Below are 27,251 nucleotides of genomic sequence, written 5' to 3'. Positions count from 1 at the left end.
AAACACCCCAAAAATGTAGTTGGTCCGATGAAATCTCTGGGAGGAGTTCATTCAGATACGAGCTCTGCAAATCACAAAAATCAGCCCAAAATCACAAATTCATTTCAAAATGGCGGACTTCCTACAGATTTAAGAATATGGGTCCTTAAGACTTTTCTGTGCAGGTTCCTCATTAGACCACATAACACTACCAATTTCATGCATGTAGGCAAAACTCATACGAGGGGCTCAAGTTTTTTAATTTTCAAGGTGGCGCTATTGAGCCATTTTTTCATGCCCAATTGAGGCACCATTTTTCACCAGACCTGATGGGTGTACAAAATTTGGAGAGTTTTGGAGTATTACAAATAATAAATAGCAGGATTTCAGGAGGGTCCTCGCACTTGGGCCCTAAAAATACCCAGTTGAGGAAAGTAACGATTGCAACAAGACTTTCATTCAATCTGTCTCCCATCCTGTGTAAGCACAAGGCGATTGTGGAAAGAAAAAACTCCCCTTTAAAGGGGATAGGACCTATTATGGCATCTAATACCTATTTTAAACAGACCTTGAATGTCTTAAAAACAACCTTTTGATTGTTTTTGCTAAATAAATTAGAAATTCAGCCTCTGAGCCATGTCTTTATCTTCGCATTCTCTAACCTCATTATCTATGCGGGATTCTGAGTGGGCGGGGCTATGATAATGAGGCACTGTGCTGATTGGCTGCCTGAATGACGTGATACACCGCTATGAAAAAAATGGCGGAAGCTCCAGCCATTCGGAGTTGTTGTGGGCGTGGTTTCACGCATCGGAGGCCAACCTATGTAAATCGCCCCCGTCGTTACGTAATGACGAACGGCTCGTAGAAACACCATCAAACTGGATGGCTCATCCGGGCGGCTGTACAGACACTGCAGAATTTGGTTGCTTTCCTCCTTCTTTGAGTTGGCAGGCTGAGGGGAGACCACTTTATACAGTATATGTAAAAGCAAGAAAAAACATGTTTTTCATAATAGGTCGCCTTTAACATGAAGAAATACCTAGCAAAACTTGACTCAGGAGGGGCGGCCATCCACCTCGACCAGAAGACAGGACAGAGGAAAAGAACATGAGCAACAGATCATAATCACCAAGTGATCATTTTCTAACTCCGGGGTTGAAGCCAGCACAGAAATAATAAAGGCTACAGTTCATCAACTGACCACCACCTTTTCTATTGACCTCGATGTTAAAATGTTCAATTGTGCTGCTGAAGTTAACAAATGTACCTCATCGCTTGTCCAGGGTCACCAATGAAATTTAATCTATAACACCACATGTCCTGGAAATGCGAAATACACAACTTATTCAAAGAAAACATTTTATTAACATTTCTCTTTCCAATTTAGAGACATAGAAACATATTTTTCTATAGCTCCTTTATTAAACCCTTGAGTGACCCCTTGGTTTTCTTTTTATCTTTTTTTATCTCTTTTTTATCATGTTTTAATTGATTAAATTCTATTTAAAAAAGTAACAAATATATACATAGTATCTCAATGTCCCAGGTGCATAGCAAGAGTTAAACAAGAAATACAGGATAACCAAAAACAAAAATAGTTTCACCCTAAGAATAAATATAACCCAGTGTTGCAGATTCACATGAAGTTTAGTTGTGAATACCTTTTAATTTTAAAGTTCTTGGATTGCGGTGCTGTTCTGTCAGAGGTCTCAGCCGGAGTGGTTCATGTTTGGTTTGGAGCCTGTCCTTGTTTTGTGGATATTAAACTTTCTCAGGAATAGTACAAACATGCATGAAGTTGATGGTGGAGATTTTGTCCATGTCCTTGTTCTCAAAACACAATACATAATGTCTTGTCAACCTATTTGTCCAGGTTTCTGTCTAATGAAACACTGTTTATCAGTTAAAAAACATTCTAGCATGATCCACAGTTAAAACAAATGGGAAATAATTTCAATATATACCTCACAAAAGGTACATGAATAGCCAATATCAGGTTAAAACCTCTCCAATGTCTTTTTTTACTGGATACGCTTCATGGAGTATTAGTAAAAGAAAATGATTTATCTTTATTACTAAAGCAAAATGTCCCTCCATTTAACTACATTTGATAACTGACAGTTGGGATTTAAAACATAATTAATGAATGGGTGTGTTTCTATAATCTTTAAGGTCTATAAAGTTAATACAGATCTATGTTGGCAGAAATAATAACCATTTAACGATTTTATATCAAATTACTTTAACGATATCTCACGGTTATGTCGTTTGAATCCAGAAGATGGCGCTGCTCCATCATAAATTTTAAAGGAAAAAAACTACAAATACCATCGCCGCCCGGAAGTCATTGTGAAATAGCAACCAGCTGAAGATAGTTTCTGATTCGTAGCTTCCTGTACGGAAGTAAAATGGAAAAGGGACTTTTTTTTCTTTTCTTTTTTGTATCGCTACTATCTTTGACCATGTCTTGGTAAAAAATAGAAAATGAAAAGCGTACAAACCTTAAACTGGATTAATATAAATAACATTATCTCCAACTGAATCGTTGATTTGAAAAACTTTTATTAAATTTGTTGGCACGACGAGGCATAAAAACGTGTTAATAATAATAATAATAAAATAATAATAATAATCGTAACAATAATAAAATAATAATAATATTAACGATCATAAAAAATAATAATAGTAACAATAATAATAATAATTTAAAAAAAAAAGGAAACAGGCCCGTTCTGACTTTGGCCCACTGCCAAAAATGGCAGCTACGAATGTGAAACTAACTTCAGCGTCGTGTGAAGCACCAAATGAAATGCAGAGGGAGAGCAAACTTTAAACGGATTTTCCACCGTCTTCCCGGTCTTTCAACTCCAGCTCTGCAGATTCACCACTCTAATTGTTGCACTGACGGAGAATAGGACACGTAAGTACAGTTTCAGCCTCCAAAAGTATATCCTTTAGCTACCTTTACATTTCCACATAAATAATGACCCAACAATCAACAACTGGTTATCCATTTTAAAACATTTTTGTAAAATGTCATCGATAAAGGAAATAATATTCAGCTGTGCTATTTTCAAACTTCTTAAAATATATGTATTGCACTTAAATGATACGTGCAGATCCCAGTCATTTTATCATATTTTAAATAATTTTTTGCAGACCCTCCCTAAAAAAAAAAAAAGATTATGCATTCTTCATTTTAACATGATCAACCTTTGCAATGACTTTCATTTAAATTGGCTGCTTTTTTGTTTTTGAAGAAGCAAACACTTTTTTTTCCCTTCTTTTTAATGCACATATACATAGAAAATGCGACGCACAGCCAGTTCATGGAGGTCCAGCTGAAGTCCAGACAAACAGCTGCACCTGACAGTCCAGCTGCGTGACTGTCAGGCTGATGGGAGACCTGCTGCATGTGTTTATGATCATGTGAATCTGCCTGCCAGAGTGTAGGACTGAGGAAGTTTCTGTCCCTCACAACTTTTTCATTTTTAATCTCATTTATTTATTTATTCATTCCAGACATGTCAAAACCACATCCTCCTCTTTTTAGTGAAGAAAAAAAACTATATCAAAATAGATTTGTTTCAGTTTCTAAGTCCTGCTCTGATATCCCTCATATTATGACACTGTGGAAATTTTTGTAATATGTTTCACTTTTTCTAATCCATAACATAATCTAAGCAGTCGAGATCTGTCGTTACTCTAATTTAGGTGATAGTCATGAAAACTGCACCATCAAAATAGTTTTGTTGATTTAACAAAGAAATGTTTGGCAGCTACCCCCTTTCAGGTTAATTTATGTGAATATGTTTGGTATTTCTGTCTTTCTTCTTCTTTTTTTTTTTTTTGTCCAGCGTAGAATGTTTAACTCAGTGGATCAGACTGCCAATGAGACTAAACTTGTATGAACTGGTCCCAGCAGGCTATGCTGTACTAAAACCTTTGGGTTAGTTTCACAATCAACCGTTTTAGAGTGACGGTTTCTCGCCCTCTTTTTTTCGCCTGTCATTCAGTGAGTTGCCTTGGAGATGTTTGCATCCTGCTTGTAAACAGAAGAGAGCTGGGAAAAGCGAGTTTATGTAATGAAACAATGCTTGGACCAAAGAGATCCTGCATTCCATTAAAAATTGTTGCACAAGTTAAATTTAAAGCCAGCAAAATGCTTGTGGGTGTGGAAAAATGCTACTTTATGCTTATACAGTATGCAGAGATGGGACACATCAGTGACGGGATCAACTGGTCCACATCACACACAGAACCCCACTGATTTAACCACAAAGTCGGACATTTAAAAGCTGTCCCCAAGGGACAAACCGTTGTGTAATCTGGCTTCATCTCACATCTGAAGGCGGTCAGGAAGTCCCTGCTGTGAAAGAACCGCTGTTAACAATAGCATCGACACTCCACCCGACCAGATCTGTACTGGACCTCGGTCTCTAAACCACCCGTTTCAAATACAAAGATTGTTTTCCCAGTCTTGAGCACGGTGTGCCACGCCTCCTTCAGTTTCATCCATTCATCGTGTCCGTTCTCTACTTGGAGAAAGTACAATAAGCAACTTCTAACAATGTCAATTCATGTGAGGAATAAAGTATTTAAACTCATTCACTTGGTCCTCAGATTAACTAATACACATAACTAGGGCTGGGGATCGATTCAAATGTCAAGAATCGATTCGATTCAGATTCTTAAGATTCAGAATCGATTATCAAGATTCGATTCGATTCCGATATTGATTTGGGTTAGTGTTATTAAAACTGTTTTTTGAGCTGTTGCATGAATTATATGACTGTAGGTATGCAAAATATTACTACTAGTATTATATTGAGATTAAACAGCAAGTATTGGCAGCTAATGATGCTGTAAGGACCAATCAGCTCCAAGAATGCTGATTAGAACTGCTTTCAGAAACATCATGTGGGTCAGAATTACCAAACAGATCCAGGGCAGGAAACAGAGACGGATGAAATCGGTTTTATTTTTTCCCACATTCTGTTTTTATTTGTTCCATTTTCTGTCTATTTTGGTTTTTAACCACCCCCCCCCCCCCCCCCCACCCCCCTGCTCGTATTGGTTTTGTTTGTTTTTTTTAGCCACTTTTCCTGTTTCTTGCTGCATAAATCTAACATCAAGCCTTGTAAGTGCAAAAATAACTGCTGACCTCAGTTACCAAATGTTTACAGACTGATGCAAAAAAATGCTTTCTTTTGTAATTTTTTTATGTGGTGTTCTTCCAAATTGAGTAGTTACATCTTATACGGAGTAACATTTGTTTCCAGCAACTGAGACACTTTCATGTTTTATACAAGGTTTTAATTATGTGCAAATCAATGCATTTTGCTCTTAATTACATTTTGGATTGGGTTTAACTCTGCTTTTATGAAACCGTTGTATTATCTTGTTAACAATGAACACCCCAAAGTTATAACTGTTTAATCTTGCACTGCTTAACATGGCGTGCAGATAGGTTGTCACTTTAATATCCTGTTTCAATATTGTTTAAATTTCCACATGTAAAATATTTGTTGTTCAAATGATAATTTCTCCTTGCAGTAAAACCTTATCCATTTATTACCAAAGAAGGTTAAGTGCATTCAAACTTGTCCTTTTTTTTAGGAAAATGTTCTCGTTTCTTCTGGTACTGGTGGCCGTTTGGTTCGTTTATCGCTGGTTCAAAGAGACCAAAAGAGTTTCCAACAAGCAAGATAAATACGTGTACATCACTGGCTGCGACTCTGGGTTCGGGAACAACCTGGCGAAACATCTGGACAAGCTGGGCTTCTGCGTGATTGCGGGTTGTTACACGGAGAAGGGCGAGGTTGAGCTGAAAAAGATCTCCTCAGAGAGGCTGACGACCTTTTCCCTGGATGTCACCAAGTCTGAGAGCGTCAGCAAAGTGGCGGCTTCCATCAAGGCTCTGGTGAAAGAGAAGGGTGAGTGAGAAAGTTAAATCAATCCAGTGTCACATACGTGGGCTGAGTGAGTGATTGACATCTTGTGTTTTCTGTTCCAGGCCTGTGGGCTGTTGTGAACAACGCTGGAGTGGCTACCCCGTCTGGTCCCACGGACTGGCTCACCATAGAGGACTACAAGTCGATGCTGGCTGTGAATCTGAACGGCGTGATCGACGTGACGCTGAGCGTCCTTCCCCTCATCAAGAAGGCAAAGGGCAGAGTCGTTAACGTTGCCAGCGTGTTTGGGCGCATCAGCCCGTTCGGTGGACCTTACTGCGTGTCCAAGTACGCCGTAGAGTCCTTCAATGACAGTCTGCGGTGAGGGCAGATCTACTGTTTCATTTATGATGCACATGAATCAATGCTTGTTTCTTCTTGACTTTGAAACGATCTGGTTTTGTGTTTCAGTATAAACATGGCACCGTTTGGAGTCAAAGTCATGTGCATCGAGCCAGGCTTTTTCAAAACAAGCGTCACCGATACAGATATTCTAAAGAAAAACCTGAGGATGCTCTGGGACAGATTACCTCAGGATGTAAAGGACGACTATGGACCTGATTACATGCAGATATGTGAGTCACTGAATCCTGTTGGTTTTATTTATGTGGTTTTTGTTTTGTAACCCCATCAGAGGGAAAATCCTTTATAGAATTGCTTCATATTTTATTACATTTCCTCTCAGACAACATATGAAATATTACTTTTTTTTTTTTAATATAAGAGAAATTATATCCAGCAAATCAAATTGTAAACTTCATAAGAGCCAGTGTACAGCATATTTTGTACAAAATACCTTTCCAAATTGTTATGTATCACAAGGAAAGAAAATGAGGTGGATTCACTGAATCAAGGTCTCCATAGTTCAGCCTCTATGTTGCCAGAAATGTATCGTCCAAACAAAAGCACGCTTCACAGCCGTAGCAACCATGCCTGCAGTCAACAAAACCAAGGTGGAATGCCGGAAGCCCGTACAGTATGTGTTTTGGCCTGGGTGTCTTCAAGCTTGACGATCAAACACTTTAAATGTAGAAAGTGTGCCAGCCAGAGCAGACTCCTCCGTGAGTGTTTGATGTCAGCCTCCATCAGACTTGTTTAATCTTCACCACAGTCGGAACAGCTTATCTTATCTCTCAATTTATAATTGATTTTAAAACAGTGATTGTCGCATCAACTCCAGGTCAGTAGTAAATCCACCTAAAAACAAAGTGAGGGCACTAGAAAAAAAAAGAAAGCAAGTTCTACTTTTCAGCTTGTCGTTGCAACATAACCGATACAGTATCAAAATCAGCACATGTAATCTTCAGACCAACCTTGATAAAAAAGAAGAAATGGATTTCTGTCTTCTCTTTTTTTCCTTCACTGCAGCCAATTGACGGCAAATTTTCTCACTTTTTTTTTGTCCACCGAGGGCGCTGCAATAAGTCATGCACATTTTAACAAGAGACAGGCTTTTAACGTGATCGAATCAAGTTGCCATGGCAACTGTGCAGCTCATCGTTTTCATAAACTTCATTTAAAACTTAACAGATATAAAAAATAACGTTTTTGGCATGCATGTAAATACTGCAGCTAACCATGACGTGTGTATGATTTATTTTTCAGCTCTCAAAGAGTTGGACAACAGGTTCCAGCAGTTGACGGACTCGGACCTGATGAAGGTGGTCAGCTGCATGGAGCACGCTGTCGCCGCCGTTCACCCTCGCTACCGCTACTCCCCCGGATGGGACGCAAAGTTTGTGTGGTTGCCGCTGTCCTACATGCCTACCTGCATCTCAGATGGACTTTTCCTAAAGAACGCCCCCAAACTGAAAATATCCGCCCCGTAGTTTACGCAACATCAGTACCGGAGTAAACACTCAAAGCTTATCTGACGATCACTTGTTTTTCATGCTCGCTACAATAGCTTTGATTCTGTCCATTATCATGTGCTCTTTATGGATCTAGCACATATATAAGCAGTGAATAGGCCAGACAATCATTTACTAACAGCCTTTACATCATAAAGTTATGATGCAATTGTTACAATGTCTTTATCACCTCTGTTAATATGTAACACTTTCATTCTGGAAGTTTTGTCTCACTTATAAATAAAATGGCTTTAAGATTATGTTCAGTATATTAGTCCCGGATTTAAACGCAGACAGCAGTGTCTGTAACTTTTGCTCTGAGAGAGTTTCAAAGTCAATTTAAGGTTAAAACGGGCAGTGCTGTTATCAAAATCAATAGTCGTGTAATCTTGTTTATTGTATTGCACAACACCATGTTGGGGGACCGTTTACCCCTGCCGTCCTGTCCAATATGGACCTTGACTCTGCAATCACGCTGCGTAACACCACGTGGAGCGTTAAGTTTGTTTAGAGAGGATTGTCCGTGGAGTTAATTCGTACAGTCGCAGGTGAGGAAGCCACTCCGTCCCTGAAGCTGTAAACATGGTATGTTATTGTTATTATATGTTATGCTGCTTGAGTTATTTGGCACTGATTGCCATCGTGTGCACATATTAAAGGTTAAACTGTTGAAAGGATCAATTGAATTTCTTCTTTTCTTTTTCCTGCACAAATGTAGTTTAACGTGGTTTAATGCCATCTGGTGGATGATTGGAAATGTTCTCATTAAAGAACCAGGTTCCCTTCTCTCAATGTTATGTTTCAGATTATGAAATGTTTATGGTGCTCAGAGTTACACAAACATTACTTTTGAAGACACTGAATATGTTGCACAGGTGAATATGTTGAGATCTCAAACTAAATGTTTTACTCTCAAAGTGTCTTGGTGGATAAAATCCTCTTAAAAAAAGAACAGGATTTTTACTCTACTTGGAAAGGGTCTTTATGATGGTTTATATTATTGCAGCTAGAGCATTCAAGTGGAGGAAGCATTTCTATTGCAATTTAGGCAGTGTTTGTAATAATCACATTTAAAAACATTTCTGGATTTTGAATGTAAAATTGTAATGCTTTCTGTAGGTGCGGAATAAACGTACCGGTAATACACTTGGATAAAGTTAATGCATTTTCTCCTAAAGTGTGGTGAAGTAAAACCAGAAATATGGATCATATTAGTTTTTTTTTTTTAATTAATTTATTTCTCTTGTCATTTGGATGACCTAAAACAGTTATGTTTCTTTATCTGGGAGAAAAGTAATTTCCTCACAACCCCCCCCCCCCCCCCCCCCCCCCCCGGATATGAGAAATATAAGACACAAGTTGTTACAAAACAACCCCACTAACCCTGCTGATTGAACAGCTAGAAGGATGATGTGTAGCGCGTATTAGTGTAATAGTTAAAGTGCTCCAGTAGGGGGCGCCAGAGCAAGCCTTTGCTATGTTCAGACTCTAACTCTGAGTACTTTATGTGGTTCTCCCCCACACATTTATTACAACTGCATCACGTGTCCATTAACATTTGAAAAGCAATCTGAGGAAAAAGTCGACAGTGCAGATTTTGTGGACAAGTTCTGAAATTCACGTCTTTTTGTGATTGTAAGCTTGCAGAAAGTTATCTCATGTTTCTCCACTCAGGTGTCAACTGATCATCTTGTATCAGGTTTAATAGAGGTAAAATCAATGTTCCTTCTTTTTTAAAAACAGTCATTTGTGCTATTTTCAACTAATATTATTGTTTATAATTCTTTTTTAGAAATATATTAAAGCAAAATTGATGATAAAAATGTTCCTAAAGGTCCCATGCTTGTAGTAGTAGCTGTAATTTTTGTGTTTTAGGTCATCTTGTCACATCTGGTCTTAACCTGTGTTTTACTTCTGGCCACTTTGGCTGTGATCCGCTGGCACGTCAGAGATTCCTACAAGGTCGATGCTCTCGGTCAGAAGCATGTGTTCATCACTGGCTGCGACAGTGGCTTTGGGAATCTTCTGGCCCGGCAGCTGGATGGAAAAGGCCTCCACGTCATAGCTGCATGCCTCACGGAGAAAGGTGCAGCCGATCTGGCTTCGGCAGCCTCCCCCAGACTGAAGACCTTGCTGCTGAATGTCACTGACGGCAGGAGCATCGGGAGGGCGGTGGAGTTTGTGAGCAGAGAGGTCGGGGAGAGAGGTGAGCTGGGCGGACAGCAGGGGGTTTGCACTGATAGGGTGCCAGTCAGAGGGAAGCACTGGGAGAGATAAAGGCAACCTGGACCATCCTATCGTCAACCCATCATCCTCCTACTGATGTGTTTAGTGCACTCTGAGTTTCTAAAGGAGGAAAATGTCTCAGGGGCTACATATTAACAGCCAGAAACACTACACTGCTTTTTCACAAATCTTTCGAGAGATGTGTATATATCAATATTGACGTAATTATAAATAATAGAAAATAGTATAATGGCCTTTTTAATGTTAACATTTATAGACACATTTGACACAAACTACCATAGTTTTTTTTATTAGTTCTAAACTATTTAGGACCAGCTTTAGAAATAAAACAGCCTTTACTTGCGCATAATGTCGATTCAAACAGACTTTTTTTTCTTGCTCACCATTATTGGCATGAAGTTTAAGTATATATTGTGAAATATCTACACAAGGAAATTTATCAAGTGAAACAACATTTTACTAGAGTTGTGTTTAATACAAAACAGCACATTTAAAATGATAAACATGGTGCTTGCTGTGTCAATGGTATTGGCAGACTTTGCTGCAAATCAGTATGGAAACCCAATTTGGCTCACCTGTTGCAAATCACAAATGAGGATCACCTGTGACGAATTGCCTCCACCCATGTGACATGGATTAGCCAATGAATGATCATTTTGGTGTTTTAAAAAAGACACCTGTCGTTTCCTATTCATGTGTAACAATGGTGAGACCTCCAAAGGGTATAAGGTCATCTCGAAAGACCTTAGTATTCCTGTTTCAATGTTGTTGGAATTGGTGACAACCTCCAAAAGTCTATGGAGGTTGTTGCACATGATGGAAAAATCACCATCTCAAACATCTAAGCACCAAAAGACCGACCTGGAGCAGTCTGGTGTAATTGTTTCAACAAGTACCATATGCTCTGGGTCAATGTTTCATGGACAGATGAAGCAAAAGTGGAGCTTTTTGGTAATGCACACAAACAGTATGTTTACAGACGGTGCAATGGAGCCTATAAGGAAAAGAACACCACATACCAACAGTCAAGCACGGTGGAGGATCCATAATGGTGTGGGGCTACATCTGGTACTGCAGTCCTTGACCCTATCACAGGCATCATGAAATCAGAAGATTATCAAGCAATTCTAGAGCAAAATGTCTTGCCCAGTCACAGTAAGGAAACTTGGTTTGAGGGGAAAATCATGGGTCCTCCAGCCAGATAAAGACCCAAAGCACACCTCCAAAAGCACACAGGAATGTTTGAAAGGGGAAAAAATTGACTGTTTTGAAATGGCCAGCAATGAGTCCTGATCTCAATCCAATTGAAAATCTTTGGGGGGAGCTGAAATCTGCCATTGGAGGAAAGAACCCTCAAATGTTCAAGAGCTTTAGCATATTGCAAAGGAAGTGTGGGAGTAAATACCACCCCAGAAGTGCAAGAAGCTTATAGATGGACATAAATGTTTGGAGGCTGTCATCGCTGCCAAAGCGTGTGCAACCGAATATTAATGACAGGATGCCAATATTAGTGCACATGCACATACATCTGTTTTTTTCCTTTTGGAATTGCAACATCTATGTTGAAATAACAATAGTCTTTGTTAAAATACTTCCAATTAAAAGATCCTGCTTATATAAATTTGCTACATTTCCATTTATTTTTGAAGATATTCACTGAGTTACGCAAAACATGAAGGGGTGCCAATAATGGTGCGCAGGACTGTATATATCAATAAAACTGTATTCTATTGATATAAAGTGGTAAAGGTTTGTGAAGTTTGCTGAGGATGAACCTGTGTTTGTTTCTGCAGGACTGTGGGGGCTGGTGAACAATGCCGGCAGGTCGATACCCATCGGCCCAACAGACTGGATGCAGTCAGAGGATTTCACGAAGGTTTTGGATGTCAACCTCATAGGAGTCATTGACGTGACCCTGCAGTTTCTCCCTCTCCTGAAGAAGGCCAGGGGCAGAGTGGTAAACGTGGCCAGTATCATGGGAAGACTGTCCCTCACCAGTGGAGGATACTGTATGTCCAAATGGGGAGTTGAAGCGTTTTCTGACAGCCTCAGGTAGGAGGAAAGAAAACACAAAACACTGGTGATTTATTTTTAAGTTTTAAAGGAAGGAGACTGTAAAAAATTACTAAAAAGGAAAGGGCCGGACACCAGAAGCAACCTCTCACTGCATCTCCAGGAAAGCAGAAAGTCCCAGGAGCAGCACTTAAATCTGGAAATGCCTCATCAGGAACATAACATTTATGCAAAAGCTGCAAACTTTATACAAATGTGCAAAAGTTTTATGTCCCTAATGAAATACAAACGTTCTAATAATTAACTGCCATGCACATTAGTGATAAACATTTCCAAACCTGAGGTAAGTACGTTACAGATTTAATTTCAACTTCTCTATCAATATCAGATGCGTTTGTTACACTAGGGGGGTCAAAAGGAGGCTTGTCGCTTGCAATATAGTTTTTTTACAAAAGAACTAGTACAAAGATCCTAAAGTTGTATCTTGATGTCCTCTTTGAATAAACGGACGTCAGACAACCCAACATTCATAAATGGAGAAATGTGCATCAAAAAAGCTTCTGACTTGCTTTAAAGAGCATCGCCATATGTCTGCTCCGTCTTTCCAGGAGGGACATGCAGCACTTTGGTATCAAAGTGGGCATCATCGAGCCCGGCTTCTTTAAGACGGCGGTGACCAGCTTGGATCTCATCAACGGCGATTTGAGGAAGCGATGGGCCCGTCTCCCTCAAGATGTTAAAGACTCATATGGACCTGCGTACTTCGACAAGTGTGAGTATTTTATTTAAGTACTAAAGAGGCATCTATAGGAAAAAAGTGTCACATGATTCCTGAGGAATTGTTTGTTTATCTTAGACCTGAACGTTCAGGCCCTCTCCATGGGCCTCCTGTGCAGTTCAGATATCTCCAAGGTGACCAGGTGCATGGAGCATGCGCTGACTGCTCGCTGTCCCCGTACACGCTACGGAGCCGGCTGGGACGCCAAGCTGTTCTGGATTCCTCTGTCTTACCTCCCTTCGTTTGTGTCAGACTTTTTCGTCAATGCGCTCCTCCCATCACCTAAAGCCACCTGACGAGCAGACGCCTCTGTCTGTACATATAAAAAAAGCTGTATGAAAATGGGACAAGAATAAAAATACACTATTGAAATAAAGGAAAAAATAGCAAGACTGTTACAAAGAAAGACATTTATTAATCTGTGTCTCAGCAGCATCAATTTAATTCACATGGGCATGATTTTCTTTTTTTAATGTAAACTCATAATTATTATACAAAAAGAATCAGTCTGTGAGGAATTCATTCACTGTACTCAGAAATGTTTGCATATGCATCCCCAAGATTATTAACTACACATCCGTGCATCACACACGGACACGTTCATCTATATCGGCCATTAAAAACAAGGTGAAAATAATCATGTTCATTCAAATTCAAATGGGTGTGATTAAGTACAATAGTATGCTTTGCACACGTTTAAGTTCTTATTCCTCGTCATACTGGAGCAAAAAACGAAACCGAGTTAAAATCTTTTTTTTTTTGTTGATCTGTAACTTCTCAGCCCTGAATGAGATACAATATAAACATGCAAGTTGAAGTAAATGCATCCTCAGTTTAGTTTGGTGGCCAAATCATCATAACCCAACATATTTCATTTGATCATGTAAGTACTGTACATTCAGAACGCAGCCCACCTTTAATTTGTGTTATACCGTGTTTATGCTGAACATTTGAACTAATTCGGATATTTCTGACAAAAAAAAAATCGTACCCTTGAAATTTACAAATATACAACATATTAACATTTCTATCAGCAGCTTCAGTGCAAAGATATACATATTGTACATCATAATAAAGAAAACAAAACATTGACACAAGAGTTGGCATAAGAAATGTCAGAAGGCATAGTCACATAAGATTTTTTTCTCCAATCGTAGAGACATATATACATATACATATGTCCTTACACAATTTGAATTTTGTACACAGGCTGCATAAAAAAATAAATTCTGTGCAAAGTGTGTTTCTTTGATTCCCGTCAGTGACAGCGGGGGTTATACGTCGCTGTCCTCTTTGACAAGGGTGGCCGTGTCTTTGAAACTGTCCTCGGTGGGGGAGAAGGTGCTGGGACGATCCCGCTTCACAGGTTTGGCGGGTGGGACGAACGGAGACGGCTCGGCGGCAGAAGGATCCGCACTGACTTCCGCTGGCTTTTCATCCTTCATCTGTAAAACAATTTGGGTTGTAATTTGAGCAATGTTCATATTCTGCGTGACACTTAAAAAAAAAAAAAAAAAAAGCATGCATCTATGCATACCTCTGAATATGACGGGTTTTCAAATGTGCTGCTTGGTTTTAATTTTCGTTTGAATAAGCTCCACCTTGACTCCTGCAAACCAACAGTAAGTGAGACGCCAGTCTGGTTTTATAAATAGACGTGGTATTACTGCATTTAAGACATTCACCTGGACAGGTTTGCTGCTTGCAGACGACGTGTTGGCGACGGCCACGCTCTGCTCTCCGTGGTAGGTTGGGTTCACGAAGTTGTTCTCCAGCTGCTCGCCACTCACGTTAACAGTTACCTGCTCCAAAACACGTCAACATCAATAAAACTGTCAATCTGAAAAGCATATTTGTGCAATAATCTGGGAACTAATGGGAGGTTGGTTGATACTTTTTACACAGTAAGAAATATTTGCACAAAAAGATGAAAAAAAACCCCAAACACTGTCTCCTACCTGTGTGGCATGAATGACAGCTGGAGCACTGGAAACAGGAACGTTGGCGTACAGCGGGTTTTCAAACGTGATCGGCTGTCTCCCGGTATCAACAGCAAAATTATCATCCTATAAGAATAAAATATGAGTGAAATCTTGCTGACTGTCGTCCCTGTTATTCAAGACAAGCCATTCGTTAAACTCTAGTTTGTCAAATGCTGCTCATGTCAGCGGTTCTCGAGCTGTTGTTGAACATTGAAAGGGGTCAGATTGTACCACAAACGACACTTGTTTGTCTAAAAGTGGATGAAACATGCTGATGGGACGCTTCTAGTGACTTGCAGCTCCATTAACTGCGGACTTGGATATCTCCTGAACTCACCATCTGCATTGCCGTGTCAATGAATGACACCCCAACGTGCGATGGTCCAAGATCCACATTATCACCCGACCGGAATGTCACCCCGTTTCCAGTGTCAGCTGACTTCACCAAGTTGCTGAGGCTGGACAAAAAAGACAAGCTGAACTTTGAACTTCATAAGGCAAGGCAAGGCAAATTTATTTATATAGCACAATTCAACACAAGGTAATTTAAAGTGCTTTACATTGAAATTAAAAGCGGCAAGACATAATTAGACAGTAAATAACAAATAAGATTGAAAAAATTAAGAATAAGATGATAAGAAAAGAAGTAAAATAATAAAAACGGTTGTTGTGGATGATTAAAAACATGCATACGCATGCAGGATTGATACCTGGGTAGTTTGGGCATGGAGGGGATGAAAGATCCTGTTCGCTTGTAGTTGATGAAAACCCCAACTGCCAAAGCTCCGGTGATCAGGATGATAATGACGGCCAGGAGAACAGCCACGGCTGAGGACACATAGATAAACGGAGGTTTAAACAAGGAGAAAAACATTAAAAGCCATTATACTATTTTGCTGAGTCCATCTGTTAGTTTTCTGAAGTTAAACTTTGACTGAATGGCGCACTTGATGACTAATTATTCCAGACACATAGTTTGATGAATCAACATTCCCAGCTGCTTTTGAACCCTACAGTTTTCCATAAGTGTTCTTGGTCTTTACAAGAGGTGCAACTACATCATGTTTAGCCTTTTATCTGTTCCTGAATAAACAAGTAGCCCATGATGAGAGTCACAACGCAGTTGCTGCCATCATGCGCTTCGTGCATGAGACATTCCCACCACTTTTTAAAGGAAAAATAAGTATACTTAACTTGTCATGGATACACGTGCAACAATGAATTAAAGCTTCGACAAATAAATGTACCTGTTCCGGCGGGAGCGCCCCTCGACTTCCCCATCTCACAGTAGCTGCCCACATAACCATATGGACATCTACGCAAAATCATGACAAGACACAGAAAATAGAAAAAATGCAATATTTAAGATTTCTGGTATTACTGACAATTGGACAATCTTATATGACTAAAAATACAGCGTGCAACTACACTCACTTGCACTTAGGCAGACCCCCTTCATCAGTGTAGCAGGTTCCACCATTCATGCATCTGCATGCAAGGGGCATTGCAACGGGAGCCTCAATGGCTGCAGGGGCAAAAGCCAGGCACACACATAATCAACAAAAATGAAACGAAATCACACCAGTGTCTCTCAAAACCACAAAATTAGCAGCCAGTCACATGTGGAGGTGGGATACATGAATGCAAACTTAGATGATGCATCGCTGTTAACAAAAAGGGTGCACACAGTAAAATCAGGCTCGATTGTTTTTGTTTACCTGCATCACATTCAGTGGAGTCGATATTCATTGAAGGGGAACCCTGCGGGCAGGCACAGGTGTAACCACCAGGCCGGAGGAGGCACAGGTGAGTGCACACGTTCTTACACGGGCTGGCCACTAACAATGATGGATAAAGAACAGAGATAAGCAACACTGTGAGAAAAGGAAAAGTTATCGCTTGTTGAAACATTTCTTGTTTCTGTTTGGGCTGTCATTATCATTTTCACTCCAAAACAAACATTTTAATCTCAGTAGAGGTATAAACGATAAAGTTTCACACATCCTTGTTAATGTGCAAGTTGATGCAGTCACGTACATGTGCACACCTTTAGAAAACTTGGAAAAACTTGGGTGGAAAAAAATTCTGACCTGACTGATTGATCCGGTGCTCCTGGTAAATACGGACTTGAGTCAGCCAGGGGTTGATGGTGAGAAGTTTGACTTTATTTCCCTGACCAAACTTGTTTATTTTCCAAACTTCACCTTTCTCTTTTGTGGTCCAGTATACGTGCCCCTCAAAGACATCCAGACTGTAGGGCTGTCCGATATCTAGAAGACAGTCAAACAAACCAACATAAAAAACATGTATTTAAATAAGGAAAAATAATGTCTTACTGTATTCTTTGTTCAGGGTTTATTAAGTCTTAAAATGTCATTCAGTAGCTGATTTTTCAGGGTAAAGTTTCATCACATAAACTTTATTCAGCCCCTTGATCTTTATCATCACCTAACTTCAGATCAAGCTGGGTTTCCTTTATTCTGGAAGTACAAAGATTAGCCTCCTTTTTTCTTTGCTTAAAAAGAACAAATCCTTTTTAGCAACTGTATAGTTAACTTAATTGAAGAGAAGATATGTATTGTATAATAATTTAATCATATTTAGGAAATCAATATTCTGTTGCGTTATTAGTACACAACAAAGAAACTCACCATAACAAGAATTGCATAATGTTTAGATAAACTTAAACTTGGTTCAAATAAACGACCAGAGCTCTAGTTATTCTCACCTCCTGATACAACGATCTTTCTGTCCGTGCCATCGGGCTTCATGGACTCAATGATGTTTTCTTTGGCGTCGCACCAGAAGATCCTGTTCCCATTAACATAGTCCACAGCCAGGCCAGTAGGCCATCCCAGATCCTCCTCATTCACCAGCACCTCTCTGTGCTGACCATCCATCCACGCCGCCTCAATTTTGGGTTTTTTCCCCCAGTCTGCCCAGTACATGATCCTGCCCCGAAACAATCACAGAAACAACTCACCTTCGGACACAAAATGAACACTTTTTTTTTTTAATTTTTTTTATGCGATATCTTCTAAAGCAAATGCTTAAAAGCTTAATACCCAAGAGATGGATTCACAACGATGGCAGCAGGCTGATCAAGGTCAGTGTAGATCAACCACTTCCTGTACCGCCCATCTAGTTTGGCTACTTCAATTCGATTGGTTCCTGAATCTGTCCAGTAAATGTGCCTGTGGACAGTGATAAATAAGACACTTGAGTATGTAATCAATACTTACGGCACCTCTGTTATAGTAAAATGGAGCCATGTGAAATTACCCGCCAACCCAGTCCACAGCGATGCCGTCGGGATTAGAGATGTACCGCAGGTTCAGATCCACTTGTTTCACAGGGTTGTTGCCGTAATCATTGAATGTGGTCATATAAGCACGTTTGATGGAGCCAAACTGAGATCCCCGACCGAGAACTGTCCAATAAACAACACCTACAGCACGCCAAAGAAAATATCATCCAATGTTAGAGAACTATTGATTATTTTACTCACTCAACTGATCAAAAACTTGAAACGCTCAGAAGTAGACATACTAAGGCCGTCGTTCTCTGGATCCCAAAGGTAATCCAAGGCTTGAACGTGTTCGGTATCGGCCACATAGTCCGAATACTGCTCAGATGACAGGTTGAAACGACGGATTCGAACGTTGTCTGGCAGGAGCAGCACTGGTGGGTTTCCTTCACAGATACCGATACGTGTTTGCAAATTAAAATCAGAGCTTTGTGGGAATGAGCAAAAACAGAAACACATCCAAAGATTTTTGCTTGGCCAAATCTTACCTTGAGCAGCACACTCAGTCCCATGCGGTTCGCCAAAAGAGACAAAACCCTCAGCACAGAAACACTCATAACTGCCTTTTGTGTTCTTGCAATCCTGAGGACACGTTCCGTACACCTCACACTCGTTCACATCTGTCCCCAAAAGAGAGAAAAAATAACATAAAAAAACATAAATAACAATAACTGAATATACAGGACTGTCTCAGAAAATTAGAATATTGTGATTTTCTGTAATGCAATTCCAAAAACAAAAATGTCATACATTTTGGATTAATTACAATTCAACTGAAATATTGCAAGCCTTTTATTATTTTAATATTGCTGATCATGGCTTACAGCTTAAGAAAACTCAAATATCCTATCTAAAAAAATTTGAATATTCTGGGAATCTTAATCTTAAACTGTAAACCATAATCAGCAATATTAAAATAATAAAAGGCTTGCAATATTTCAGTTGATTTGTAATGAATCCAGAATGTATGAAATTTTTGTTTTTTTAAATTGCATTACAGAAAATAAAGAACTTTATCACAATATTAAAATTTTCTGAGACAGTCCTGTATAAAACCCTTCTGGGTGAATATGTAGCACGTTTGTGGTTTACCTTCACAGTTGTGTCTTTCTGTGGCTCTGGGCCTGTAACCGGGTCTGCATGAGCAGAGAAAGCCTCCGTCCTTCAGGTCGGTGCAGTTGTGTTCACAGATGTTAGCGCTACAGGTGTGCCCACTGCCTTGGTCTGAGAAGAGAAGCAGACAAATAAATAAACAAACATGCACCAACTGGTCAACTGTTTCATTACATTCATGCAGTCACTGCATGAATGTAATGCATTCATGCAGTGAATGCATTACACTTGTGTGTAAAGTTACTGGAGTAAGGCTGATTCAAACTTGTGTAGCTTCGCAATAAAAAAAAAAAGACTGTAAGACCAAAAAAACTAAACTGAAAGACCTATCTTCGGGGCAGAAAATGTGAAAGTAAGTAAGTAAGTAAGTTAGGAAACGTGTGACCCCAAAGACAAAACTGATGATACCTACAGTAAGCCTTAACCCATGAACACTGTTATTAATAAAATGTTATCAAACCAGCTGGAAACAATCCTTCCTGTTGTTGTTACTTGTGGACTATGGGCTATGTCTATCTGCATCATGGATCCTCATGGAAATATGAGAAAGAGGAAATGAATGAAAATAGATTCTGAGAAAAGGGAGAAAATACATAGAAACACAGGTGAATGACTAAAGAGAATTAAAGGAAAGCGAATGAGTTGTCTGCAAATGATGACACGGTTGGTGCACTGGTTGCACAATCAAGCTTTGAAAACAGAAAGCATGTGCATCCGTGATACTCAGGTGGTACGATTTTGAATCATTTGACATTTAAGTGAAAATACACAAGTTGTACTTGCCTAGTTGTAGAACAGGGTTAAAGGAAACTTACCCCCAGTACAGCTGTTTTGGGAGTTATTTTAGATGTCTGGGACATCTACAATTGCATGATCTTAAACAAGGCGGTAGTAAAAGATTTTGCAGCTGTTTATTACTGCGCTGCGATTTCTTACGGACGCGTTTTAATAATGTTACTTACGACAGCCAAGCTCATCCGACTCGTCCCCACAGCTGTCGACTCCATCACAGACGTACTCTAGGGGGATACACTGGCCATTGCTGCATTTGTATTCATCATCAGTGCAGGGTCCGTGTGTGGGGCTTTGACCTGGACAGAGACAACAACAGGAGATGTAGATTTATCTAGTTACGTCCAAATATAACATTTGAAAATGTGGGGTCTTATAAAAGCTTTTAAATACTGCCATGATTTCATAATTATGGTATACAAATTTTTTAGCTGTGCACTTCAAAACTAAATCTGTGCTCTCAGACCCCCCCCCCCCCCTTGTATGTCACAGTTATGTCCTGTTCTCCAGTTCATGACATTTTTCTTTGGTTCAATCTTTTCAGGTTTATGATTGCAGATTTTTCTCTGCTCAAGCTTGGATTGCTGCGCGACAACCCCATCAAAATGTCCCAGATTTGCTGCTGACCAGCAAGCCTCATTGATGAGGATCTTGTTTTGCTTCAGCAGTTTCATCCAGAGGATGGCTAGTTATCTGTTCAGCAGGTTGCTCGTCTGCATGGATCAACCCAACCAGGAATCTCAAGTAAGAAATATGTTTTAAATGATGCAATCATTGTCTGACAAGTAATGTGATAAATAAATGACAATTATTGCACCAGTGGAGCAGACAATATTTGTTACTTGAGATTCCTGGCTTGGCTGTGTGGTGATCTGCTGAACAGGTAACTAGTCTACTTTTGTAAAGCACCTGCAAGGAAGCAATGATGATTTTGATGGTCAAAGTCAGATCTAGCATCCTATTGGCTGGTGGGATTTTTGACAGGGTCATCCCCACAACAATCCAAGCGAAAGTGTGTTAGGAGAGGTTTTGGGAGCAAACTGAAAAGCTTGAGGACAGAAAGAAGAGCTCCGACCGGAGTCAAACACACTTGATTGCACAAGAGTGAATCTGAGAGCACAGATTCAGTTTTGAAGATCAGCTAAACTTTGAAAGCAAGTACAAGGGGAAAGTTGTAAGGGAGAACAACACAACATCTGAAGCAGAGAACTTGTTCATCAACATATTTTATTCATGAACATGTTCTTGAGGAAGTTTTATTGTGCTCTTTTCCTGAGACATTGTCGTTCTTTTTTCTGTCAGCTGAGGATGTCTTACTGTGAACACCATGCGTAATATTAGCAAGGTGCTCTCAAACACCGTACTCACAGTTTTGCTGCTTTTCATCAGAGCCGTCACCGCAGTCATCCAGAGAATTGCACAGCTCGTGGCTGTAGATGCATCGGTTGTTGTCACAGCGGAAACGGAAGGGGGTCTCACACGGGATGTCCACTGTGGAGAAACAGTCAGTAAACCTCACATCAACTTTACAGCAAGTTTTGCAGTTTAAAAAACTCAACCTACAGATATAATGCACACATAGGGCCCGATTTACTAAGATCCTAAATAAAGAGTACTAAATTGCGTGTGCACTGAAAAAGTTTGCGCGTGCTGTTTGCGTGTGGTTTGCAGGTGATCAACTAAGATTGCGTGCGCAATTGATAACAGGTGCAAGCAGCAGTATTTAAATGAGGTGTTGCGTGTCTTAAGGTTTGCGAGCGCAGATCTGCGCCATGGAGAGTCTGGATGGAAAGCACAGTCACAAGTCACAAGTCACAAGTCACAAGCGCAAAATGAAATTTGACGAGTTGGAGTTAGAGATATTAGTGGAAGAGGCAAATAAACACATTCATGAACTACAGCAAATAAATTTAAACATTACCAAAAGAAACGCAATATCGGAGAAAACCTGCGATAGAATAAATGCAGTTGGTAACACAAAAAACGGAAAAACGTCTGGTTTTTCATATTTCAATTTTAGGCACAGATCAAAAATACGAAATAGAAAAACGGGCCACAGGACCGAATTTGATTTTAATATTGAATTGGTCGGGTTTGCGTGACCCCGCGGTGCTCGGCATGATCTGAGGAGAAAAAGACACAGAGCTGGAGAGCGCTTTGATTCATCTATTTATAAGTTAAGTTTTTATTCAGATGTCCACAGTATATTGCAAATATTATATATTATATAGCAAACACTGACAGTAAATGTGTGACAGACGGGACCATCATATGGCCGTCGATTTAGCGCAGAAGCATAATTCAGGCGAAGCTGCAGTCTCTGCGCTGATCACTGACACACCGGGTCGGAGCGGATTTGGTCATGATGTTTAACCTGTGTTTTGTGATTAATAAGCACGGGTTTTAATTAAATGTAATTTACGAAGGATGATTTCACGTTCAATAAGATAAATAATCAATAAAATACAAAGTTTTGCAGAAAGGCTTGGCCTGCTTGTGGGCGAGTGGAGGGGGGCACAATAAGAGAAGGTGGCAAGATATAAGGCGGAGAACTAAAGAAAAAGTGGCCTTTAATAAAACTTGTGGAACCATTTTTAAAATAGCATGCAGCAGAATAAAGACTCTCTCTGTGCGTATTCTTTGATTTTGGATGTCGCCTCCTTGCCACAATAACAGCAGCAGCAGATTAGCACCTTCCTTTCAAACGTATTAAATACAGACGCAATCACAATACGCGCAATTACTTTCAGGCTTGGTAAATCTCATTGCGCGTGGTAAATGGACATATTTGCATCTTCCCCTCCCAGTATTTAGCGCTCTCTGGCGGTTACGCCCCATATTGATTATTCATCAGGGCAAAAGTACTAACTGAATTGCATGTGCAATTTAGCGCATTTCAGAGACGCAATCCTCTTTGCACGCTGTTAGTAGATCAGCTGGCACTTTGGTTTGCGGGTGCTGTCAAGTTTGCACACGTTTTAACACACGCAAACCTTTAGTAAATCGGGCCCATAGTGGGTTAATATTCTTTTTGGTGTGATTTAAAAGCAGAAAAACACAATAATCCTGGCCTGAATAAGTGTGAATGTACACTAAAATGTGCTGTTGGGTCACAGGTTGGGTCGACCAAACTGGGTAAAGATTTTGACTCAGCTCTTTTCGTAGAAAATAAAATAATTATGTTACATCTGTCAACTCTGGAAGGCACCCCTGTCCTAGACTTACAATCCACACTGCAACTGAATTCATTTGAATTCACCAATTAATACACCAATTAATAAAATGAATCTGAAGACATTTTCCACGGAATGCAAAGAAGTTCAATGCAATTTAACTTGTGGTCCTGTTTACCGCTCCTTGCTAGTCCATTGTCATCTCTTATAACAACAAACTACTGGGACATTTTTCCGAGTTTACTTGATTTATTTTTATTCGATTATTTATTATTATTTATTTACAAGAAATTATCTTTAAACACTCTGGGGCACTTTCAGTGTACATTTTTGTTCTTTTTCTTCATAGTGTTGATAATAAATTGGCCTTTATGGTCCACCAGTTTGTTCACTTTGAATTCTGCTTTGGAGTCTCCTTTATTCAGCAAATAACAGCTTAATAGCTCTTTGTTTTACAAAAGGCTATAGTTACTGAGCTTATTTTTCTTGTTAATCACGCCAATATGCCATTTACTAATTTAAAGAGGCCTGAAATTAAACCAGTTATTCTAACCTGTCATATATCTAATAACCCATGGTCTGGGTTCTTTTTAACCCACAGTTAGGTAGCTTCAAATCTAAAAATGGTTAATCTTAACCCAATTTTGGGGTAGAAGACCCAACCTAACCTCCTTTCAAGCCCATAGCCCAACCCTGCCGAGTGGGTTCATATTCAGCAACGCATTGTTGTAAATAATAACCCAAAGTGGGTTATTTTAGCATTTTTTAGACTGCATTCATTCTTACAGCAGAGATGTAGCTCCTCATCCGAGTTGTCTCCACAGTCGTTGTCTCCATCACATTTCCAGTGAGGCTGGACACAAACGTGGTTCTTGCATTCGAACAGGAACGGCGGGCAGTAGGTTCCGTTGGGAAAACGGGTCGCTGAAAGCCACAAAACACCAGTCAAACTAAATCTGTGACTGACACACCTGAAGCTCCATTACTAAATGCCCAATCACCAGTGTATCGAAACAAAACTACAAGATAAAAAAAACATCAACAAAAACACTGTATTAAACCGTGGAAAATGGTGTCAGACACTCACAGCACGACATCTCATCTGTGTAGTCCAAACAGTCGGCATTGCCATCGCATTTGAAACGTTCAGCGATGCAGTGTCCACTGCCACATTGGAAGTAGCCAGGATGACAAGTTCGCAACTCTGCCAGCAAATATTACAACAGAATGTGAGTGCAAAGTAGGGACTTACTTACTGATACTAGTGCAGAGTCAATTATCTACTAGAACAAGAGCCAAAATCCCTATATCTTCTTTACCATCGCTGTAAGAACAATAGTATACCATATATGTGACATACAGTGAGGTTTCCAGCCGTCATGTGTCCAATCAATGTACTGACAACTTTAGTTTGTCACAGACTGGATAAACTTCTTTTCAGTAACTGACTGTTGGTGGTCCTGTCCATCTATACTTTAGACTTGAAGTTTTATTGCTTCTTTGCTTAGTGCAGCCCTCCGTTACTCACAAACAGCCAGATCCCGAGCCAAAACAAAGAGCCCCCCACTCACCACAGTCCCTTTCATCAGAGTTGTCCTCACAGTCGTTGTCATGGTCACAGACCCAACGGTTGGGAATGCAGCGCAGATTGTCACAACGAAACTCGCTCTCCGTGCATGAGCGTGGCGCTGGACAAAACAAGGAAACAAAATGATACAAAAGTAGAACTTATTTATGCAGTTACTAAATGCTCAGGTTAGAAACGCATAGATCCCAGGAATCTCTTTTGTCATTTGTTTGGTCACCTTAAGTCTAACTTACTCAAATTTGTAAAACTACATCGAATGGTTTGAGTAATTTTCTTACAGTACATGTTTTGACATTAAACTAACTGAAGCAATGCAATAAGCTGTTACTTACTTACTGCAACATGAAGAGCTGCCCTACTGTGTTTTAACAACATCCCTTCTCCTTTTAGAAGCTACATTAGCCTTATTAGCTGGCATGTCTTCAGACATGTTAAATTCTCCAGGGCAAAGGGTGACAAACTCCTCTACTCCCTTATTCTGACACACCGAGGACAGGCTGTTTCTTCATCAGCTGATAAGACTGCCTCTCTCACCACTCTCAGCAGAAGAGTCAAGACTTTTACAAAACCTCCCCAGCTGTCAGACTTTTTAAAACAAACAAAACCTTTTCTGCAATCAAAGCTCCCATTTGAACAATCCACAGGACTGAAGCTACAAAAGAATTGTCCTATAATCCCACTTAAAGAAGCAGGTGAAACCAAACAATGTGATTGTGTTTGGCAGTAAAAACTGCCTATCACTCACTGCAGCTTTGCTCGTCTGAGCTGTCGTCACAGTCGTCGGTTCCGTCACACCTCCATCTCAGCGGGATGCAACGGTGGTTGTCACAGCGGAAGTCTCCAACAGGATCACACGTCACTTCATCTGGAAGCAGAGTGGCCGCATGAAGGAAGAAATGCACAGCTAGAGTGACAGATTTGTACTAATATTCTTGAGGACAGGTCATTGGGAAACTGCTCCACGGTAATTCAATTGTCAGGGATTGCCTCAAGCCACCATAAATCCAACATAAATACAGATAAAATCTGATCCCAACACTGGGCTGGAGGCAGCGATACAACTTGAAAAGAGCAAACTCAGATGGATAGACAACTGTACAAATCCACACTGTTTAACTGAGATTAATTAATTAATTAAACATACATGCATGTCTAGACTGTTAAAGGAAACCAGAATGCTCAGGGAAGGCAGAGCCTGTGGTGTTAACCACCTTGCTGTCATGGCTTAACTTACTAATAGATATGCTTAACAAAATATAAAAAACTCCGGTGAGTAAAACACAACATAATCCAACAACATCTTAGTGTGCACCTCCCACGTAGTCAGTTTTATCAACTGAATTACTATTTTAACCTCAGTGACAATAAGATGTATTACAGAAGTGGTGCATTTTGCTGCATAAACCAGATTAGGTGATCAAATTTAAACTATATACTATTTTGTGCTTTGTATTCACTGTTTCATTGATATAGAAGTTCTCCATTAATTTATGATCAAAATACTGGCAACAAGTGCAGTGAATCAAACTGTAAATGACACACTAAAGATTAAAATGTCCTAATACCGCTAGTAATAAGATATGAGAAGACGAGACTGAGCACAACAAGAGGAAATCTCCAGGCTTGTAATTAAATAATGAGCTTAGCAGTTTTGAGGAAATCCTGTCTTTTTTTTTCTCATTTTTTTAATTAAAATGTAAAAGTCATAGAGGGAGGCGAGGGCTCTGCCAGAGACAGATGTGTGAGCTCTATTCATGCCAGTATATTGTGCGCCTGAAGAGGATAAGACCAGGGGAGATGAGAAGCACAGAAGGGAGAGGAGTGGAGCAGAGCTGGTCTGAGCTGTCTCTACCACACGGTGCTGGGGGGTCAAAGATAGCGCGGTGTTAGCCCGTCCAGCCCTCCTGGCCCTCCACCTGGCCCGTCTGCTACATTCTTACAGGAAGATTAGCACAGATCTCTCCTCCTGCGCAGGCACGGCACTAATGGAGCGAGGGCCCCTGATAAGAGATGGGAGCGCCGAGGCCGGGTGTGTTTGGATCGTAGCAAGTACAAAGAGACCCATGTGAACCCTGCCCCCAGCCAAGGACAGAGCAACAACACAGACACATGCACGGATATATGTGGACTCATACCAATGGACAGCTCATAAATCTCTGGTGCTCCCAGGGAGAGGTAAATGTTGGGGGAGGGTGAGTGGTGAGATGCTCTCCATCAGCACCTCCCAATACCACAGTGCGTAATATTCCACAGGAGACTGAGATACTGGATAATTGCCTTTCATTCACTCCTGTGAAATGTCTACAATTATATATCCTAAGGATTAGTCTTAGCTCAACAAAAATGTAAACAGATCAAACTATGCATTGATCAATAGGTGAATTTAAGGCCTGGATATACTAGTGCATCTGTCACAAACTCTGTTTCAGCATTAAAATCCACTGCTGCTATTTACTAAAGTTGAAGTTGAAA

General features: G+C 40.1%; 3 protein-coding genes across 4 annotated transcripts in view; 2 read left to right on the top strand and 1 right to left on the bottom strand.

Annotated features, from left to right (window-relative positions):
• Positions 1-2,750: 2,750 nt before the first annotated feature.
• dhrs9 (dehydrogenase/reductase (SDR family) member 9) lies at positions 2,751-8,573 on the top strand. The gene is made up of 5 exons (XM_061723551.1): positions 2,751-2,902; positions 5,602-5,918; positions 5,999-6,257; positions 6,348-6,511; positions 7,542-8,573. Exons 2-5 carry the CDS (start codon positions 5,606-5,608, stop codon positions 7,763-7,765), a joined length of 960 nt encoding a protein of 319 aa, XP_061579535.1. The 5' UTR covers positions 2,751-2,902; positions 5,602-5,605; the 3' UTR covers positions 7,766-8,573.
• Positions 8,238-14,139, top strand: rdh1 (retinol dehydrogenase 1). The gene is made up of 5 exons (XM_061722913.1): positions 8,238-8,282; positions 9,662-9,992; positions 11,827-12,085; positions 12,655-12,818; positions 12,903-14,139. Exons 1-5 carry the CDS (start codon positions 8,238-8,240, stop codon positions 13,118-13,120), a joined length of 1,017 nt encoding a protein of 338 aa, XP_061578897.1. The 3' UTR covers positions 13,121-14,139.
• lrp2a (low density lipoprotein receptor-related protein 2a) overlaps positions 13,249-27,251 on the bottom strand; it is a 54,800-nt gene continuing 40,797 nt past the window's right edge. For both annotated transcript variants that reach the window (XM_061723549.1, XM_061723550.1), the window contains 22 exons: positions 25,525-25,644; positions 24,763-24,879; positions 24,279-24,395; positions 23,978-24,115; positions 21,387-21,509; positions 20,189-20,317; positions 19,206-19,337; positions 18,602-18,733; positions 18,356-18,499; positions 18,089-18,254; positions 17,872-18,000; positions 17,535-17,758; positions 16,897-17,076; positions 16,525-16,644; positions 16,241-16,331; positions 16,054-16,121; positions 15,517-15,634; positions 15,144-15,264; positions 14,783-14,890; positions 14,510-14,626; positions 14,362-14,433; positions 13,249-14,269 (listed from right to left, as the gene is read on the bottom strand). In XM_061723549.1, coding sequence (XP_061579533.1) covers positions 14,099-14,269; positions 14,362-14,433; positions 14,510-14,626; positions 14,783-14,890; positions 15,144-15,264; positions 15,517-15,634; positions 16,054-16,121; positions 16,241-16,331; positions 16,525-16,644; positions 16,897-17,076; positions 17,535-17,758; positions 17,872-18,000; positions 18,089-18,254; positions 18,356-18,499; positions 18,602-18,733; positions 19,206-19,337; positions 20,189-20,317; positions 21,387-21,509; positions 23,978-24,115; positions 24,279-24,395; positions 24,763-24,879; positions 25,525-25,644 — 2,837 coding nt within the window. In that variant the 3' untranslated portion in view covers positions 13,249-14,098. The remainder of the gene's footprint in view (positions 14,270-14,361; positions 14,434-14,509; positions 14,627-14,782; positions 14,891-15,143; positions 15,265-15,516; positions 15,635-16,053; positions 16,122-16,240; positions 16,332-16,524; positions 16,645-16,896; positions 17,077-17,534; positions 17,759-17,871; positions 18,001-18,088; positions 18,255-18,355; positions 18,500-18,601; positions 18,734-19,205; positions 19,338-20,188; positions 20,318-21,386; positions 21,510-23,977; positions 24,116-24,278; positions 24,396-24,762; positions 24,880-25,524; positions 25,645-27,251) is intronic.

The sequence above is a fragment of the Cololabis saira genome, chromosome 6 (genome assembly GCF_033807715.1).
Source record: "Cololabis saira isolate AMF1-May2022 chromosome 6, fColSai1.1, whole genome shotgun sequence".
Lineage (NCBI taxonomy): Eukaryota > Metazoa > Chordata > Actinopteri > Beloniformes > Belonidae > Cololabis > Cololabis saira.
The sequence above is the reverse complement of the archived record's forward strand: the minus strand, read 5'-3'. Positions and strand labels throughout refer to the sequence as shown.